The sequence below is a fragment of the Aspergillus karnatakaensis genome, assembly GCF_047715665.1.
Source record: "Aspergillus karnatakaensis strain CBS 102800 unplaced genomic scaffold BJY04scaffold_31, whole genome shotgun sequence".
NCBI classification, from domain to species: domain Eukaryota; kingdom Fungi; phylum Ascomycota; class Eurotiomycetes; order Eurotiales; family Aspergillaceae; genus Aspergillus; species Aspergillus karnatakaensis.
The window spans coordinates 27,143-45,092 of record NW_027395743.1 but is presented as its reverse complement, the minus strand read 5'-3'; the positions used below and the strand labels follow the sequence as shown (position 1 = coordinate 45,092).

Below are 17,950 nucleotides of genomic sequence, written 5' to 3'. Positions count from 1 at the left end.
TCGGCCGTGTACATCATCTTCACTTGCAATCACACATCCTGCAACGAGACGAAATCCCCCGTTCGCCCACGGGACCTCCCCCTCGTGCTCAAACTGAGACTCAACCTGAAAGACTTTGGGGTCGTATGGCTCGCGATCCGAGTATGCGAGGGCTCCGGCGAATCCTGCGTTTTCGACGACGGGAAGAGATACTGGATCAAGGCGCGGATTTCGGGGAGGCACGCGCAGATAATCCCGAGGTCGATTTCGAGGAACGACCAGATGCTGACGGGGATGAAGTCTCCTGTGGACAAAGCAGGTTAGTTGGTTCGGTAGTTTTGGCACTGCCTATTGGGAAAATACGTACTTGTCGGGTTAGATGAAGTGAGAAACCCCATTGACGTCGTCAGGCGGAGAATACTTATAACCGTCACACTGTCCATGATCAGCCCCGTCCAATCCCCTCCCCTCCTGACCAGATATGGATAAAGAGACAACTCACACAAGCCCAATAACAAACATCATACAAACGCCCACCTTCTTCGTCAACGACAAATTCAGTCTTAACAACGTCGGCAACGGCAACGCAATAACCACCACATCAAGCACAATATTGATAATCGCATGCGACATCAATATCGCATGCTGATCCAGACACTGCCCCTTATGCTCCCCGTCCCACCGCTCCCACATGTACTCGCGCGGCTTACACTGGAACACGCCCATGAGCGTGTATATAATCCCCCAGCAGGATGTGATTGCTAGTGTTGTTAATGTTGCGAGTCGGATGTAGTACCCCGGGAAGAGACGGAGGTAGAGGAGGAGCATGGAGATTTTGATTAGCGCGATGCAGGGCGGGTAGAGGATTGTTGCTATTGCGAAGAGCTATGCTCAGACGTCAGTCGCGTGGTGGGAGTTATGGGAGACCTCGAGGGGGGCTCAGCATAAACATACGTAGACGGTTTTCGTTATGTCGTCGAAGGGGACATGCCAGATGTCTTTCCCTAGTCCGCCGTCTCGGACTGTCCGTTGCGTTGTCAGTGGTTTGTGTTTGCTTGATGCGATTGGAAGCACTTACTCGGAAATGCAATAGCGCCTATTGCGATCGCGATGCACTATTTCAATCCCATCAGTACTCCATACATATTTCCACATGGCATTGCGCGTCGCAAACGACCCGAGTATTCTTACCAAAGCCAACCCAACAGCCCCGTCATCAAGCCCAACATGCGTGACAATAACCCGTCCCGCGACCCTCAGCAGCACGCATATAATCGCGAGGACCAGGAACACCGTGCTTAGAATGACGTACAGATCCGTCGACGCGTGGGGCGTGACGCCACATTGCAGCTCGGAGAGTCGTTTCGTTGCTGTTCGGGTTTAGTTAGCGAGGGATTGCGAGGGATTGTCAGAGTATGAAATGGATGAACTGACTCAAGGCTTCTTTTATCGTGCATGCGGTGTATATGCATGCCTCTAGCGGCGTATTCACTGTGCTGTCCGAGCAGAGACATGCGGGATCAGTGAGGGCGCAGGAGGATGCGTTGGCAGCTTGGAGGAGGCATGTCAGCTGTGCGCATTAGTATTCATCAGTTAGTCTTGTTAGAGAGGTAAATAGGATCAAAAACATACAGCGCAAGCAGGAAGATCATCCATGAGGAAGAGAAAGGTGGGATAGCCGCCTCATGGAGCACTCCAGATATGATCAACAGTCAAAGAAGGAAGAAAGAAACAAAAACAACGCCCCAAGCCATGACCGTCTATTAATATTAGAACTCCGGCGGCGTCTCCACGATCGATAAGTTAGCCAATCTGTTGGTCCCCACTCGACCTTATTCCGTGCTGGGAAAGGGGGAGGAAAGTCGCGAGAGGAAGGTTTGCTGATCGGTTTCAAGGCTGTAGGTTTGGGCTACGAAACTTTATAACAATGAGATTGGACTCGGAGAATCTGACTGAAAGGCATGGCAAAGGCAGACCCGCGATTGTTGGATTGGATTGGATCGTCGTTGATTTTGATTCTGATTCATGATTACTGCTATCTCACCTGTGCTTACCCCGTATGATTGGGTAACTACACGATCGTGAATTGTCGCAGGCTGATACAATCCCGGTCTTTACCCCGGAGCCACCTTCTAATTCTATTATTCCCACGATACTCCAGTCTCCCAGGCTAAGGGCTGCAGGCTGCAGCCAGCTCCTTTTCTTCCAGTCGCGAATCACGAATCATGAATCGGAGCATTTTCCTCTTGGCCGGCACTAAGCAAACCCTATTTACTGGAGCTCTACACCAGGCGCCCCTCCGATTTGCCCTTGCATAACGCGTGAAGCCGACTCGTGGAATTGGCCGGAGTGGCCGGTCAGTATTACTTCGGTTTCCAGGTCCAGAGTGCATCTGGATTCTGCTGAAGGAATACTCTGATGCTTTGGAGTCGAGAAAAAGCGCGCATCAGGCCACTCAGGTTAAGGTTCGGGGGCCAATCCTGCAGCCTTGCGAAGGAATTAGGTGATGAATAATAGCGAGACAACAGATCCCCCGCTTGGAGTCTCATGAGGACGTCGAGATTTTTGCTGAACTACTTCAGGGCTGGTGGACACTGGACCGTGACTTCTTTTGCTTTTGAGACGCCGTTGAACTTGCTAACAAACAGCAACTGCAGATCCCTTGCAACCCCTAACGCCGCCCGCTCAACTACCGCGAGGAAAGTCGAGTCCGCGCCAAAGCTAAAGAACTGGAGCTTAAGCTTTTGGGCTCGTGTTTCAGGCTAAATTTCGGTCTTGCTGTGCCGTGCCCTTACTAGTCTCCTGCATATTGGTTGCCTCTCTATTTTTGATTTTGACTTTTGTTGCGTTCAGATTACAGCGGCGGGGACGAGGTGGAACTTGACTGGGTTATTCTCTGTTCTTGATGCTAATTGCTGACGGTTTCTTATAGCGACGTGCAGTCCATTGTTTGGTTCGGAGGACTCTAACTGTATCACATTGGAGTTGCTTTGTACTGCTATCCGGGATTGGCGGGAGACTGGAGCAGGGACAATGATATGTTTACTGCAGGGAAGACTTTCAAGCAGGGACCTCTGCTCCGCTGCGCAAAGCCTGAACGTGGCTTTGCAGTTGCCTTGAACTCTCGAACTTTCGCCTCAACGGCGGATTCGCGGTCCTTGCGCTGTGCGGTTGAGACTATCTCGTAAGTCTAATCCGGAGTGCCCGGTGCGAGAGAGCTTGGGTAATGCTTACCACAACGCGACAATTACAGTATCCGCGTTGATGCTCCATGCCAACCATACCAGGAGCCGGAAGTCATCTAAAATGCACTACTCTCTTAGAGATGAAGAGACATCTAACTATTGGCTCAATGCGATCGTAAGCACTAGGGCCAGCGCTCCCCGAGATCTAGATCGCTGTTTCAGTGTTCCCGGAGATCGATCCCGGGTCTCAACGTGATCCGGACCTGTAATCTCGGTTTGTCGCACCAGCGTCGCAGTCTTGCTTAACAGGGAAATAGTCGTGTGACAAGATACCGCGGGGGATTGCTATCTGGGGTGATGTCGCAAACGCCCGCCGGGTGTTGAGTTGGACAAGCCCAGAGAAAGAAAGTATCTATAAGCTCAAACCATTGAGCGGCGCCGACATGTTGACCGGGCGATCGGCACTATTAACAAGGCACAGCGGCATCGAGAGAGTCAGAGAAGCACTCTCGGCGTTGGGGTCGGTAGTCAAAAGGGAATATATCTTGCGCTGGCAGGGTCCCGGTATAGAGTTCAGGGGTCAAGGCGTGAGTAGGTAGACATTTCATTACGCTAGCGTACGTGAACCCAGCACCTACAAGCAAGCTACCTCTCTAGTTAACAACAACCTCCTCTGACCTCTGCTTCTCCTTCTCCTTCTTCTTCTCTTCAGTTCCAACCCTCGAAATCTCCCCGGGCTTCGCCCCAAAAACCCCCCTCGCAGCCCTGAATGCCAGTCGCAGAATATAAACTCCCAAGCTCGCAAAACTAACCCACACGATTACAACCAAATAAACCAACAACTTCGGGGGGATCATCTTAACGATCGCCAGCGGATTCGCGCCCGTTTTATCCCTGAATTCATCGATCGCGGCGAGCGCATTCGGCTCAATATCCAACTCTGCTTCTCTTTGAACCGGTGCAACTGGTTCGCCATGCTCATTCACCTCATGGAAGGCATCATTGTAGATCGCCGTCGCGAGACCACCGCCGAAGATAGTGATGAAGAATAAACCGAGGGTCTTGTAGAGGAGGTCGTGGAGCCAAGAGAGAGCGAGGAGGAGGAAGATAGCTGCGTTGCGGGCGGAGGATCGGTAGGCTGTTGTGAGGGTGTGGGCGAGGGAGTTGTTATTCAGGCTTGGTTGGCAGACGAGGAGGAGGCGGCAGATGAGGAAGGTGAAGAGCGAGGTGGAGGTGATTAGGGACAGATAGCTGGCGTCGGTGTTTAGGACGTTGAGGGCTGTGAAGAGGAGGGCGAGGAGGGTCCATGAAGTGAGGAGGGGGACTGCGAGGAGGGTGTAGAGAGAGAGCGCCATTTTGGCTGTTGTGTCGTTTGTGTTGAGGTGTTGAACTTGGACTTGATCGATCAGTAGTTGGACCTGGACCTTGGGGTGGTTTTATTTTTCGCAGACCCTGGGTGATGGGGCTCAACTAAGCCTTTTGCACTCTAGTTGAGCCTCAAGCGAGGAGAGTATGGTAAAGGGGATGAGCTAGAGAAGAGGAACTGCAGTTTATATGGTTGGCGATGAGAATGTGGGTATCTTTTGTGTGGCCAGGCATCCGCTATGTCTACCTAACTCCGGTAGCGAACCAGGCTACCACCGTTGCCCAGAATTCGACAAAGTTCAAACAGCTCAAAAAATAATCCCAGCGCCTCGAAACCGCTCAAAGGCCTCAGTCCACCCTTCAAGAGGATCCCGCTGCTCCGTAAACCCAACACCCCTCAACCTCTTCGGGCTAAACTGCCGGTCAAACCCAAGCCACCACCCAACAGAATCCAGCTGCTTATTCCCAACACCAACACCACACGTCAACCCCTTCGGCTTCCCATTCTCTGCAAACAGATGGCGATACTTGTCGATATACTCACTCGGCTTGAGGCCCCCATTATCCGAAGGCCCAACCCCCTTCAACCCAAACCACGCCGCAATCCCGGGCCATAAATCACTCGCACTAACCGGCTTGTCGTTGTCCATCATATTGATAACCTTCCCTCCACATTCCTCTCCATGCAACGCCGCATGGATACTAATCCTTCCGAGGATCGATCCAGAAACAGGCGTGTAAAGCGAGCGGTATCCCGCCTCGTTTCCAGGGAATGGCACCTCAACAACTCCCTCTTTCTCAATTTGATTTTTGTTGTTAAACGCAAACAGCGAGAGATACTGCGCCCAGTGCAGCGCAAGCGAGTACCCCGAGCCATTCGGCGAAAACCCAACCACGGCGTCCGGACACACCTCGCTCCAGGTCCATTCGCGGTCTTTGCTGGCGGCTGTCAGGACCTGGCGGAACCAGGGGTATGCGACTGTCTTTGCGTAGTCGGGCGGGAGAGTATCGGCCATGGATTCGGTGAGGGGGGGTTTGAAGGTGCCGTTTGGGATGTAGATGCCGTAGCCCTGTGTTTGTTAGCGTTGCTGCAATAAAAGTGGAAGTGGAAGTGGAAACGGAAGTGAAGGTGAGTGTGAAGGTGAGTGCATACTCTTGATCCGCCGGGGTAGACGAAGGACTGCAGCCTCGGGGCGACGATATTCATAGCGTCTGCGACGCGCTGCATGATGGCGCAGTTCTGATTGCATTCTTGGATGTGGTCTGTGTCGAAGGGGGCGAATACTTCAGTCTTGTTAGTTTCAGCTGCTGCCATTGTCTGATGAACACGTACCGAAATAGAAGACGTGTGTTATTGTTTCTACGTCCTTGATCTTCTCCCTCAGCTGTCTCGCCAAATCCTCACCAGTCCCTTGTAGCAGATTCACCCCCGAGACAATCTCAAGAGAAGGTCGATCCGGACCAGACGGTAAACAAAGATCCTCCTCTGACACAGACCGATTTAGAGCTGACGTTACTCGCGAAAAGGGCTTTTCTGATGGATAGCCCGAGAGAAGCTGGTTCAACGTCGCCCACCCGAGCAGACCGGCTGCACCGAAGACGATGGCGTGGGATTCTGAAGCCATTGAGTATCTTGAAAAATGCAGATGTATAGAATAGAGTGCTGTTGATGTTGATATCAAGACCTGCCACCTGCTAAGCACTTTAAATACCATTGAGTTGTTCAGGCGGAGACCGGGTGAGGTTAGCTTGGTCTCCACAGAAGCTTTGCTCAGCCTTGCACTCAAAATGACTCATTATGAGTGCGGTGGATCGACCGCGGTCCAGATCTTGTTCTACCGTGGTTTGCGTTACGGTTTATAGCTCAGCCACACCACTAGTTGTAGGATGTGGAATGCTGTATACCAATATCAATCACCCTGCGCAGAGTGTAATACCTAATCCTCACTTATCATTGCACTTTGCTTCGGATCTTCTTCTCTAGAAATGCTGCACAACAGCCCGAATCTCATGCCCCCCATCCACACCATCAAAGAAAACCCTCACATGCTTCCACCCCTTACTAACCTTCTGCACCTCCGACGGAATCTCTCTCGAGAACCTCCCTCCAGCATAATACTCCGCATGCAGCTTCACCGCCGCCTCGGACGGCTCTAAATCCACCAGGGCATTACACCAAGGCTTGTAATTGTAGACGCCGAGAACGACGCTGAAGAGCTCGCCGGAGGAGGAATGGAAGCGTAGCATGCCTGATGTGCCGCTGCTGCCCATGGTGAGGATTTGGTGGCCGTCGTGCTCGGTCCAGGTTGCGCCGCCGCCGTAGTGCCAGCAGGTTTTTTCGACCAGGGTGAGGGTGTCGGGGGAGTCTTTGAGGGTTGTGAGGGTTATTGTGTAGGACATCTGACGGGGTAAGTATAGAAGGAACGTGATGAAGCTGATGAGGAGTAACATTAGTAGAGAGCGACAAGGAAGCTATACCCTGCCAGGTGCTAGGCCAGCTCCCGTGAATGGTGCCGTGGATGCAATAAAGAAGCGGTTATTTGGTCTCTGGGGTGAAGTACGACGGCTTGATCACCCACCCATGGACACGGCGCTTGTTGGCGCCAGTGAACCAGATCTGCTCGATCTGGTCGTTGGATAGGCCGGATCGGAGGTCATCGATGAAGATATTTCGTGTGCTGCGGCCGCCGCTGGATGGAAGAGCCATGAGCATTGATCTGTTCCCGTGGATGAAGCTGTCGTAGGTAATGAGGATTTGGGAGGACTCTTTCTCACCAAGGGGTGAGACGTCGACAACAGAGCTTCACTTTGAGTAAACCGTTTGTTCCACCCGTTTCAGATCTGCAGGAGTCGGTTCGTGTGGGTAGGGGATGGGATTCAGCTGGTATAGCGCACGCTGGCCCTTTGCCTCCACGAGAACAAGCAGCGTCCCATCACCTGCAAAGGAGATACTTGAGGGACTTAGGTCCCATCCCCCTTTCCCATTAGGCGAAGCGAAAATCTCCCGATACCGCCGGCCATCGGGATCATCAATCCAGATAATCCGGTTCTTATCAGCAGCATAGCCATCACGTTTCTGAGACAAGGCCACCGCACCTTTCCGATCAGCAATTGGGGATGTGATTGCCCCTCCCAGTCCGCGATGCGCGATCGCGTGGTAATCGTGTGGAATGAATCCAGTCCAGTCAAAGATATGGCAGATGTAGCAAACAGAGGCTGTGTGGCCTGGTCCGGGTAGGTTTGAGTCTTTGGCGACAAACGTAATCAAACTTGAAGTCATGCACCAATCTTGAGAAATAATGCCCTCTTCGTCGTTCCCATTCCGTGGCGATACTTGCATCGATACCTCCGGACCCAGATTGTAGTATGTCATCAGGTTTATGACCCTCAGAAGAGAGTATCGACCATTCGGGAATCCGGGCGGACGTACAAGACATCCAAACCAAACGACGTCTCTCGTATGTGTAAAAATCATCAGCTGGACTATGCAGCGTTCCATCCGGGTTGGCCTTCCCAACCACCGCAAGCGAAAGGCGATCATAAAGACCCGCATCCTCCTCGACGGCCACACCCGCCGTGCGCAGATCCCACACTTGCCCTGGAAGCTCTCCAGCAACGTACGCAGGCCCTTGCAGCCGTGCATCCGCGATCATAAAGCGAGTATGCCCACATGGGAGCTGCTCCAACCAGATTAAGTGATCGCTCTGGCCGGCGAGCCACTTTGGAGAGTACACAGTAGCAGTGTTAGAAATCGGCCACGACTGTGATGTATCAAGGTCAACAACGTATATTGCGCGTTGGCTTTGAGCAGCTGGTGCGTGACGCGAGTAAGATTGCTGTGTGTAGAGCGCAAGTGTCCCGGTTGCGTTTGGAATAGGGTGGCTGCGGGTAGTGGACTCAATGAGTCCGCTTCATCGCTCGTCTGGTCAGTGATGGTAATGCAAACGTGGTGAGATGGACATACGACGGGGTCAACTTGGGAGGTTTCCTGCATTTGGATAATTGTGTCATCACGATAGTTGATTGGAACTGTTGGTGCTGGACTTGGACAACTTGAAGTAAAATATTAGGTGGTAGAGATAGCTATGTCTAGCAGATAACATAAAAAAGAGCAAAACGGAGGGGGAGAGAGGGAAAGTCAAGGGAACCCTTCCACGGGTGCGTTAGATTAGCCGCATACTGAGACATGGCGTGCCAGGCGCACCTCGGTTAGGTATTTAGCTAGGCTATGCGGCGCGCACAGGGTCCATTTGAACCATTGGATTGGTCATGCCGCACAAACTGATGGTATAAATTCGCCTTTTTACATTATGGGATATACTAAACACAACGATGGGATGGAAATTGATACCTGTGAGGAAGGAAGATCATCTAATCTAGAACCCAGCTACGGGGGTATATACACCCAGCTACTACACCTTGGAGCTATTATCAAGACAGAAAGAGATTCAAGTTCATTATTACGAACTTTTGATCCTTCTGATTGCCACCAAGCTTGATTTGAAGATAGACATCCACGATAGAGAGTCTGAGATTCAGACAAGTCACCCACCTATTCTCATCCCCCCTGCCAACTCTTAGCGAACTTCCATATGGAGCCATTTCAATCCGCCCGTACTGAACACGGTCCGTTGAAGTCAGTCATGATGTAGCCATTGTTTGTTATGTAGTGTCACACTTGCATGAGTAAGTACTGACCCTACTACCTATTACCTAGAAAGAAGGAACCTTCGACCCCTCGCTTTACCAGATTATTCATCTACCACCATATTTCATGGACGAGCCTGAGTTCCACCAATCACTGTCTCATAATCAATGAGGGGTGAGCGATGCCACCATCAACGCTGTCCCTCTTTCGGGCGGCTATTGCAAACCTCTGGTCGGTGAATACAGCGGCAAGGCTGCAGACACAAACAAACATCAGCTGCTCCGCGACTCGGCTCGGCTTGAGTTAAATATCATGGCCAACTCTCATTGTCATTCAAGTGATGGTTTGCGTTGAGTGAGGTTTGCAACCGACTAGGAATCCATTGGTGCAAGCGACGAACAACCATCAGAAAAGCTTCCTTCATCAATCCTCTCACTGAACCCAGCGGTAGTCCCCTTAAGATGGCACCCGCGACATGGTATGACCCCTCCATGCGCAACACCCGGCTGTGTGCTAACTCGATCCCGAGGTTGTCGATTACGTAGCAGCACCTGTTGAAAAGAATTACGCCTTACGCGATATCTTCCCCTATGAGCTACATGCTAAACCAGAACTCATGAGCTTACGCTTGGTGAGCCGGGATTTCTGTGCGGCCGCGTCGCGCCATCTGTTCAAACACATTTTAGCCCCGGTTGACACCTTAAGGCGCCGTCGAAGCCCCCTACAGAAACTTGTTGAAGTCTGAAGAAGTGAATACGCCACGCATGTTCGCTATCTGAAAATTGGACCCGACTCATTTGGCCTCTATGACGGCCCATCACTCGGCCAAGTAGAGGATCTTGCCGGGTTGTTATCGCCTTGCCTTGCTCACCTGTCCGATCTACGAATTCTAAGATTCAGAGCTTCATGCAGCTCCTTGACACGCTTACAAGAGGAGACAGCTATTGAAACAATCACCACTGCCCTGCGATACGTGGTTCTACCTCATTTGGAAGGGCTTGAGCTCTTCTTCCCCTTAACTCATGACTTTCGGCACTTCTTCCCCAGCAATCCTACTCCACTACATATTCCCATGGAGGATATCCTGCGCCGCTTGAGGTACCTGGCTCTGCATGTTGCTGCGTTTCTCAAGAGCTCGGACAGCGGTACTGGATAACTTGCGTGCTCCCTGAGCACGCCGCACTGCCGAACGCGTTGCACGCGGCCCATCTCCTTAGATTAGTAGAGCTGGCGCCGAATCTAGCAGCCCTCCAAATCAGCAGTCAAGACGTTCTCCCTTTTTACAACATTCACTTCAGCCCAGCGCTCCGCCTCACCTCTTTATGCCTCGAATGAGTCCTCATCACGTTCGACCACTTCCGCGCGCTTGTTGACCAATGCAAAGGCCACCTCGAATATATTAAACTAACTTTGATGCAATTGCATTCTGGCACCTGGCAATCGGTCCTCACGCAGCTGTGCCAATTACCGCACCTTATAGACTTTTACATCAAGTCGTGCGGCTATCCGGCTACCGGTCCAAACGCACATCTATGCGATATGCTTCCCGAGCCAGACAACCCGGTAGACCTTGAGACGAAGAATTCCGCGGACGATCACGCACTGGAAGAGCTTAGGAAATTCATTAATGCAAATCGAGTTGCTATGGGGCGTGATCCTCTTGAGCGCCTTGATTATAGGTAGGGGCGCTACTTTACGGGCCTGCTATGAGGGGTATTTGCCACAACGTATGTGGTTGAAGCACGGGCTATACTCAGGTTAATGAATAAACATCAAGTGGAGTCGATGGCGGTCGTTCGTCGGGCTTGACAATTGCTATCTGTTATGGGTTTCCTTTTCATCTAATGTTGCTCTTCAGCATGTGTAACTGTTTCTCAACCTCATCCGGAACATGCTTGGGAGATTCAATGTTTACTTTTATCGTGGCAATTCCTCTAACTAGTATGACGTACATCGTAAGTACCATCCTCGTCTTGAATTCTGTGCAGTACAAGCTCGCCCTTCTACTTCTCAGGGGGTACCGAATGTCCTAAGCAAGCAAGGGTGACGTGTAGCCTACGTTGCCCCAAGGCTCGCAACCACAGCCACAGGCAGCGATCAGGTTTCGGCCGCTCACCTATTATATTCTTTCTCATCAGAGCGTGAGAACCTCCTATGTGTCTATCAGACACGAAATACGAAACACCGCAGCCCCGCCGTGGACATTGACGGACTTCACTTGGGTATCTCGTACTAATACGGGGTATGCTCGTACCGTTGAACTGGACGGCTATCAAGGTCAGCTCCCGCGCTCAGCGGAGAAAGGGGTGGTGCCGGAGCAGATCCAAACTGGTACTTACTAGTAATAAGGCTGGGGGTTTCCCCGTGTTCTTGGCGCCGATCTCGTCAACACTGGCACGGCGTTCTACTGTGTCGTCGATTGTATGATCGATTCGGGATCCTGGCTGACTCACTCAACATCCAATCACATGGCCAGTGGTAAACCCTGCACTACAACGAGCCACGGCTATGGCAGTCTCCTCGTCATAATCTCGATATAGAACCGATATCACCTTGCATCAACCGCATACAACGAAACAACCCGGCTCGATCCGCGGCTCATCATTTAGCCCTGCTATATGCATGCACTAATTAGTAGATCTGTCAGAGGAGTAGACGGCTACTCCGTTATCGGGGCCCACGGGAGCGAGAATGCATACCCGGTGGACAACAGAATCGAATATGGGGTGAGCGATAACGTAGCGTAGCATAGCTCCATTAAGCAGAGACCTCCCTCACCATAACGCCAGTCACAAACCTCAAGTCTGTCATATGGGCACCCTTAAAGGCTCTGGAGCCATTGCTGCGGACAAATGTTTATTAGTTACCGGTAATTATCGCCCTTTAGCCACTCCAATTGCCCCCATCCTGCCTATTGACCCAGTACATCCGAGGCTTTGGCTTCTGACTCTTGCCTAAATTGGCGCTCCGGATGGTGCGCTTTGTGTAGGTATTCTGTTCCGTGGGAGACATCGTCGGTGTCCAGCTTGCTTTTCGACGCAGTGACTAGCGGCGGCGTATCAGGGCTGCGTGAACGGGACCTGGATGATAATTAGAGATTACAACACCACCTATCAGCATCATGAGCAGGGACCTGTTGGAATCTTTGCTACTAGGTCAGGGCTCCTTCGCACCTGGGATATACTCAATTACGAAGCGTGTCCTCATAGACTGCATGTGGAAGGGTTATATCACATACAACCACAGGGTAAGGAGAACAGGGTTTCCTGTCTGCTCAGCCGTACTGAAGCCTTATGCTGGTTAGTAAGTAACCATATTTAAATTTCAACTGTCGTATATCTATATTTACCAGGGCTTTTTAACTTCTCAGGTTAAGCACCCGTGCTACTTTACCTTCAATCCCTAGAAAGAAGGATTGACGATAGTGAAGCCGAAAAAAAAAAAAAAAATCAACATTACTGCTGATTTTTTGTATAAGGGCTCTTATATTGGAGGCTCACAAAGCTGTTATGGCCTGCGGACTCAAGACTTGCTTCAGCTGACAACATTGATAACCAGTCACCTATCCAACGCTCAGGCGCTGAGATCAACAGCCTCACAGTTCAGGGCAATAAGTCCGTTAAAGTTCTAGGCGAAAGTATTAGACTACTCAATACACTCTCTTGGTAGGTACTCACATTATTCAAACAACACACTGGCTCTGCACTACACATTCCTCCAACTGGAGCAATTCGATCACCTGTAAATAATAATAAGTACCCCCGGTTTAATAATAGATTATTAAATACATACAAGTCAGGCCAGCTAACTGCCCTGTAGGTCCAAGAACTATACCTAGTAATCCAAGCACGGTAGTCGCAGCAGGGCCTGATGGGTGTTGCAATGATTGACAGCATAGAAGTTGTTCGGAACATTCTGAAGCCGGTATTTTCGCTAGCACATTACTGGCCATAGCTAGATAGGCTAGTATACTGGCTCCTAAATGCATAATGCAGACCGAGCCGTGATGTTGATTCTCAGATGGAGTTGCGAATAAAATGGATCAAAAGGACGTGAGTATGGAACTATAGCCGGCGGGCATATGTAGTGTTTTTATAGGAGGAATCTAGACCTGGAGTTACTGTATCTAGCTGAAACCGGAAATATCAGCATCTTCCTGAAAGCAGAATATTAGTATCTAGCTGCATGCGGAAATATCAGTACTGTTTGCGATTTCTCTGTTGCAGACTTCTTCATGCTATGATTCCCTAAAATAAGCATAGAGAATGTAATGTTTCTGAGATCAGTATCACGATGGCTCAGGCAAAGGAAAAGATCTCCATTTGGTAGCTACGATTGACGATATTGAAGCTAGAGAAGGAATAAGAGCAAGTGGCAACATTCTGAGGTCGCAAATATCTGGCCAGTCCGCTAGTCCAAATTATGCAAGCGGTCTGCTTCGGCAGAACCTCGTTCGTCTGCCTCAGGTTGCCCAACACCATACCGGTACAGTCGTCGAAACAATCAGCACACCTGTAACCCCTTTTTTGTGAGGTGCAGCACAACCACCATTCCTTAAATAAATTAAGAGGAATGACCCTACAACCGTTTTCCTGGGTTCAGGTCTCTGCACGGGGCATCAAGATAGGTCTACAGTCTCAAATTTCTTTTGTAAATAGGGTTGGGGTGGCACTAAGATCCTGTCATGATAGCTTTACTACTACCCAGTTGCTAGCCAAGATCTGTCTTTTCCAGTTCTCTATACACGAGGGTCTCCTGTAAGAAGCGTGCGACTTTCATAATAAGAACTGGCGATTCTGCAGCACCCAACGGCGCGCTATTAGAGCAAGTTACTTTATATATAGGTCGTAGTAGTAAATTGCTCGATCCTCTTTGAGTAAAGATGTTTAATTAACGCAGGATACCAAAGATCAGTAAAGCCTGTAAGACTTTTATACTATAATTTTATCATAGCCTTATTACTTAACAAGTCTTGACTAGTATATGCTAATTAAATTCCAGCTATAATCTCCAGGGAGCTCGGGCAATAAGCTAAGGGGTATGAAACGTATTAAATAGTCAAATATTCCTTTATATTTAGTCGAAGATCTAGCTTAAGTGTAAACCAATACTTAGTACTCACTGTTATCCCTACCTACTTGATACTTCCACCACAAGAATACAGGGAGCTAAAATTGTTTGGCTTATCTAGGCAAGAGGAAGAGAAAACAGGCTTTAAACCAAGAGATAGCAAGATTAGCAAGATATCAAGAAAAGGTACAGACAGGTCTTTCCATCTACTTACACCTTTAGGATCAGTCAGCCTCTGAGTCACGTAGATTAGAAGGCAAGCGGCAGGGCATGCTACAGTCTAAGTACTAGGCGGTAACTCTCCTGGATTATAGCCAAGTATAACACATACGGTGCGGTGCGTTTATATTGCAGGCCACAAACTAACTACAATAGGTTATCTCTAAGGTAATATGGCCATCGGCATGGAGCTGGCGCCGAGGCAGTCGCAAGTTATAAGAAAAGCACGCCTAACCTTGAACGCCAGGCCTGTGTCGAGTCAATCTGTACAACTAAATGGCGCCGACGATTCCTCAACGTCTCTTATCAACCAGCGATGATACCATCTCCTACCAGCGCCGGCCTCAGACAAACATAGTCAGTCCGGGGTACTCCGTCCATCAAGCCACCGGAAACATTCGTGCAGGTTGGGAGCCCGGGGCCAGGTCGAGAGTGTACAACCGCGCCGGCAAGCGTTCAAAAGATCAAAAGGGCAATTACAGCCCGGCGGCGTCGGCACGTACGAATCAGGGGGGGATTATGCAGCTGATGCATCGCTTTTGCGGAGGCGATGACGTCGGGGTCGGAAACTGGAATCCGTTGAGCGATTCACCCGATCAGGGAAATGGAGGGGAGATCTGGACGAGGTTGCTTCCCCGTGGGGGTGGCACGCGAGCGGCGGTGGGATTTGTCTGTGGCGCTGCGGTTTCTGGGGATTGCATGGGTAGGACTATTGTAAGTCGCAGTCGCGCGTATACTGCTCTTGGTCTATACTTTGTGAAACATGTCTATTATGACAACAACGCTGTCATTCTCAGACTCAAGAGTCTTCTCGAACATGCTGCGCTGCGCTGCGCTGCTCACGCCCGACAAACAGGGTTTAGTGCTGAGTTAAAGCATGCGCCTCTCCATCTCAACCAATCAGGCAGCCTGTATATCCTCAAATGCCGCAAGGAGCCCACTCTTCCAGTGTCTCTCGTTGGTTGACTGGATGCAACCCGGGGTATCCCCAGATTCAGAACGAGGACACTCCAACCTGCACATCGGCCTTTGACCGGTTTATCATGGTCAATTATGGCTAGAATGAGCCTGCCATGCTGTGACCTCGGCCATCCCCCGAGACCATAAAACCTCCTTACTTCCCCCTCATGTTGTCGCTTTGATTCCCAGTCCAGGCTGCTCTCATTTCCCCTCCTCTTCTCTCCATCTTCTTTAACCATCTCCATCATGGCTGACAACGTCCAAGTCGACGACAGCCAGATCCACCACCAAGAATCCATCCGCGACAGCCAATCCTCCATAAAAGCCGACATCGACCATGCCGAACACTCCCGCGACCGCGAACCCTACGGTCCACCGGGCCTCAAGGGCGTCATGGCAAACCCCTTCGTCCTCCTCTGCGCCGCCTGCTCCACCCTGGGCGGGCTCACCTTCGGGTACGACCAGGGCGTCATTTCCGTAACGCTCGTCATGGAGCAATTCCTCGACCGCTTCGTTGAGGTCGCCGACGGGCACCCGGGGTCTGGCTTCTGGAAGGGTCTTATGACGGCTATGCTGGAGCTGGGTGCCTTTGTTGGCGCGCTGAACCAGGGCTGGCTTGCTGATAAGATCTCGCGCCGGTACTCGATTGTTGTTGCGGTGATTATCTTTACGATCGGGTCGATTTTGCAGACTGCTGCTGTGGATTATGCTATGCTTACTGTTGGGCGGACGATTGGGGGGATTGGGATTGGTATGCTCTCCATGGTTGCGCCGCTGTATATCTCCGAGATCAGTCCGCCAGAGTGTCGGGGTGCGCTGCTGGTGCTGGAAGAATTCTGTATCGTGTTGGGGATTGTGATTGCGTATTGGACGACGTACGGGACGCGGTTCATGGCCGGGGAGTGGGCGTGGCGACTGCCGTTTTTGCTGCAGATGGTGCCTGGCTTTATCCTGCTTGCTGGTGTAGTTGTCCTTCCGTTCTCGCCGAGGTGGCTTGCGTCGAAGGGAAGGGATGATGAGGCGTTACAGAGCTTGAGCAAGTTGCGGCGGCTGCCGGAGACGGACCATCGAATTCAGCAGGAGCTGTTGGATATAAGGATTGAGGTTCGCTTTCATCAGGAGTTGAATGCGGAGAAGCATCCGAAGATACAGGGCCCCGGAGCTGCGATGACGGTGAGGAGGGAGTTGGCCGGGTGGGCGGATTGCTTCAAGAGTGGTTGCTGGCGACGGACGCAAGTTGGTGTGCTGGTTATGTTCTTCCAGCAGGTGTGTGTGTGTACTGTCTCCATTGCAAGCAAAGCTAACCGGTTAGTTCGTCGGCATCAACGCGCTCATCTACTACGCGCCCACGCTTTTCGAGACCATGGGCCTGGACTACGACATGCAGCTGCTGATGGCCGGCATCATCAACGTCACGCAACTCGTCGGCGTTGTGACCAGTGTCTGGACCATGGACGCTCTGGGTCGCCGCCCTCTCCTTCTCTGGGGTGCAGCCATCATGGGTATCTCGCACATCATCATCGCCGCGCTGGTGGGAACATACTCGGATAACTGGCCCGCGCACCGACCTCAGGGCTGGGTCAGCGTTGCGTTCCTGTTCCTGTACATGCTCGCATTCGGAGCGACCTGGGGATCTGTCGGTTGGGCTCTGCCTGCTGGTGAGCATTATCCCTTCAAATAACTGAAATATATACAGAACTAACGGTTGCAGAGGTCTTCCCCTCCTTCCTCCGCGCAAAGGGCGTCGCCCTCGCGACCTGTGGAAGCTGGTTCTTCAACTTCATCATTGTAAGTCCCCTTCCTCTTTACTACAAACCATTCTAACGAATTAGGGCCTCATCACACCCCCCCTCATCCAAGACACCGGGTACGGCGCATACGTGTTCTTTGCAGTCTTCTGTGTTCTCGCCTTTATCTGGTCGTTCTTCTGTGTTCCTGAGACCAGCGGGAAGACGCTCGAGCAGATGGATGCCGTGTTTAAGGATAATTCGACGAGTGCGGAGAGGGCGCGCAGGCAGACGATTGAGAATGAGCTTATGGATGAGCCGGGGCGGGGTGTTGCTTAGTGGTTGATAGGTTTACTATTCATTACTCGGTAGACGGAATATATATAACGAGTCAATGACATCCCTTATTACCCTGATTGTGTGCTTTTGCAGTACGCAACGGATATTGTCTATTCCTTAACTACTATGATGTAGCTTTCGCTTCTATCACAGGCCTTCAACTATATATTGGTAGCAGTTGTTGCTAAGATCCTGTCTCAAGCCTTGGCTTTATACTTGCGGAGACTCTGTCACGCTTTCTATCTTCATCTTCACAGGACGCTCAGGAAACTCCAAATCGCATTCCTTGATAGTATCCTCTCACTACGCATCCACTCATTTCTTATACAACTGTAATCTCTACTCTTTCTCAATCAGGTATCGACCATTGACTTACCTCCAGAGAAGGGGGTCCAGCAAGCTGCTTGATAATCCGTGACTCCTGGATCACTCGATGCTTGCCAGCCAAGATGCATGCA

At 51.0% G+C, this 17,950-nt stretch overlaps 9 protein-coding genes across 9 annotated transcripts; 4 read left to right on the top strand and 5 right to left on the bottom strand.

Moving 5' to 3' along the window:
- Positions 1-29: 29 nt before the first annotated feature.
- Positions 30-1,635, bottom strand: BJY04DRAFT_219272 (CFEM domain-containing protein; the record flags this gene model as incomplete). The annotated part of the gene is made up of 8 exons (XM_073716531.1): positions 30-283; positions 347-414; positions 482-864; positions 934-1,001; positions 1,058-1,094; positions 1,171-1,349; positions 1,414-1,549; positions 1,612-1,635. The coding sequence occupies 8 exons, from the start codon at positions 1,633-1,635 to the stop codon at positions 30-32; spliced, it is 1,149 nt and encodes a 382-aa protein (XP_073570088.1).
- Positions 1,636-3,817: 2,182 nt separating this feature from the next.
- BJY04DRAFT_219271 (uncharacterized protein) lies at positions 3,818-4,519 on the bottom strand (the record flags this gene model as incomplete). Its single annotated transcript, XM_073716530.1, has 1 exon — positions 3,818-4,519. One exon carries the CDS (start codon positions 4,517-4,519, stop codon positions 3,818-3,820), a length of 702 nt encoding a protein of 233 aa, XP_073570087.1.
- A 159-nt stretch (positions 4,520-4,678) lies between these two features.
- Positions 4,679-6,211, bottom strand: BJY04DRAFT_79729 (uncharacterized protein). Its single transcript, XM_073721097.1, has 3 exons — positions 5,863-6,211; positions 5,683-5,813; positions 4,679-5,599 (listed from the first exon to the last, which is right to left on the bottom strand). The coding sequence occupies exons 1-3, from the start codon at positions 6,152-6,154 to the stop codon at positions 4,838-4,840; spliced, it is 1,185 nt and encodes a 394-aa protein (XP_073570086.1). The 5' UTR covers positions 6,155-6,211; the 3' UTR covers positions 4,679-4,837.
- Positions 6,212-6,509: 298 nt separating this feature from the next.
- Positions 6,510-6,929, bottom strand: BJY04DRAFT_219269 (uncharacterized protein; the record flags this gene model as incomplete). The annotated part of the gene is made up of 1 exon (XM_073716529.1): positions 6,510-6,929. The coding sequence occupies one exon, from the start codon at positions 6,927-6,929 to the stop codon at positions 6,510-6,512; it is 420 nt and encodes a 139-aa protein (XP_073570085.1).
- A 2,593-nt stretch (positions 6,930-9,522) lies between these two features.
- On the top strand, positions 9,523-10,860 carry BJY04DRAFT_228584 (uncharacterized protein; the record flags this gene model as incomplete). Its single annotated transcript, XM_073718875.1, has 4 exons — positions 9,523-9,655; positions 9,707-9,846; positions 9,925-10,322; positions 10,514-10,860. The coding sequence occupies exons 1-4, from the start codon at positions 9,653-9,655 to the stop codon at positions 10,858-10,860; spliced, it is 888 nt and encodes a 295-aa protein (XP_073570084.1). The 5' UTR covers positions 9,523-9,652.
- A 1,372-nt stretch (positions 10,861-12,232) lies between these two features.
- BJY04DRAFT_191518 (uncharacterized protein) lies at positions 12,233-12,482 on the top strand (the record flags this gene model as incomplete). The annotated part of the gene is made up of 1 exon (XM_073711654.1): positions 12,233-12,482. The coding sequence occupies exon 1, from the start codon at positions 12,299-12,301 to the stop codon at positions 12,479-12,481; it is 183 nt and encodes a 60-aa protein (XP_073570083.1). The 5' UTR covers positions 12,233-12,298.
- Positions 12,483-12,507: 25 nt separating this feature from the next.
- Positions 12,508-13,520, bottom strand: BJY04DRAFT_191517 (hydrophobin family protein). The gene is made up of 3 exons (XM_073711653.1): positions 12,970-13,520; positions 12,855-12,916; positions 12,508-12,804 (listed from the first exon to the last, which is right to left on the bottom strand). The coding sequence occupies exons 1-3, from the start codon at positions 13,163-13,165 to the stop codon at positions 12,751-12,753; spliced, it is 312 nt and encodes a 103-aa protein (XP_073570082.1). The 5' UTR covers positions 13,166-13,520; the 3' UTR covers positions 12,508-12,750.
- Positions 13,521-14,742: 1,222 nt separating this feature from the next.
- On the top strand, positions 14,743-15,432 carry BJY04DRAFT_219267 (uncharacterized protein; the record flags this gene model as incomplete). Its single annotated transcript, XM_073716528.1, has 1 exon — positions 14,743-15,432. One exon carries the CDS (start codon positions 14,743-14,745, stop codon positions 15,430-15,432), a length of 690 nt encoding a protein of 229 aa, XP_073570081.1.
- A 192-nt stretch (positions 15,433-15,624) lies between these two features.
- On the top strand, positions 15,625-17,667 carry BJY04DRAFT_79701 (sugar porter family MFS transporter). The gene is made up of 4 exons (XM_073721096.1): positions 15,625-16,692; positions 16,739-17,084; positions 17,138-17,214; positions 17,259-17,667. The coding sequence occupies exons 1-4, from the start codon at positions 15,673-15,675 to the stop codon at positions 17,490-17,492; spliced, it is 1,677 nt and encodes a 558-aa protein (XP_073570080.1). The 5' UTR covers positions 15,625-15,672; the 3' UTR covers positions 17,493-17,667.
- The last annotated feature ends 283 nt before the right edge of the window (positions 17,668-17,950 follow it).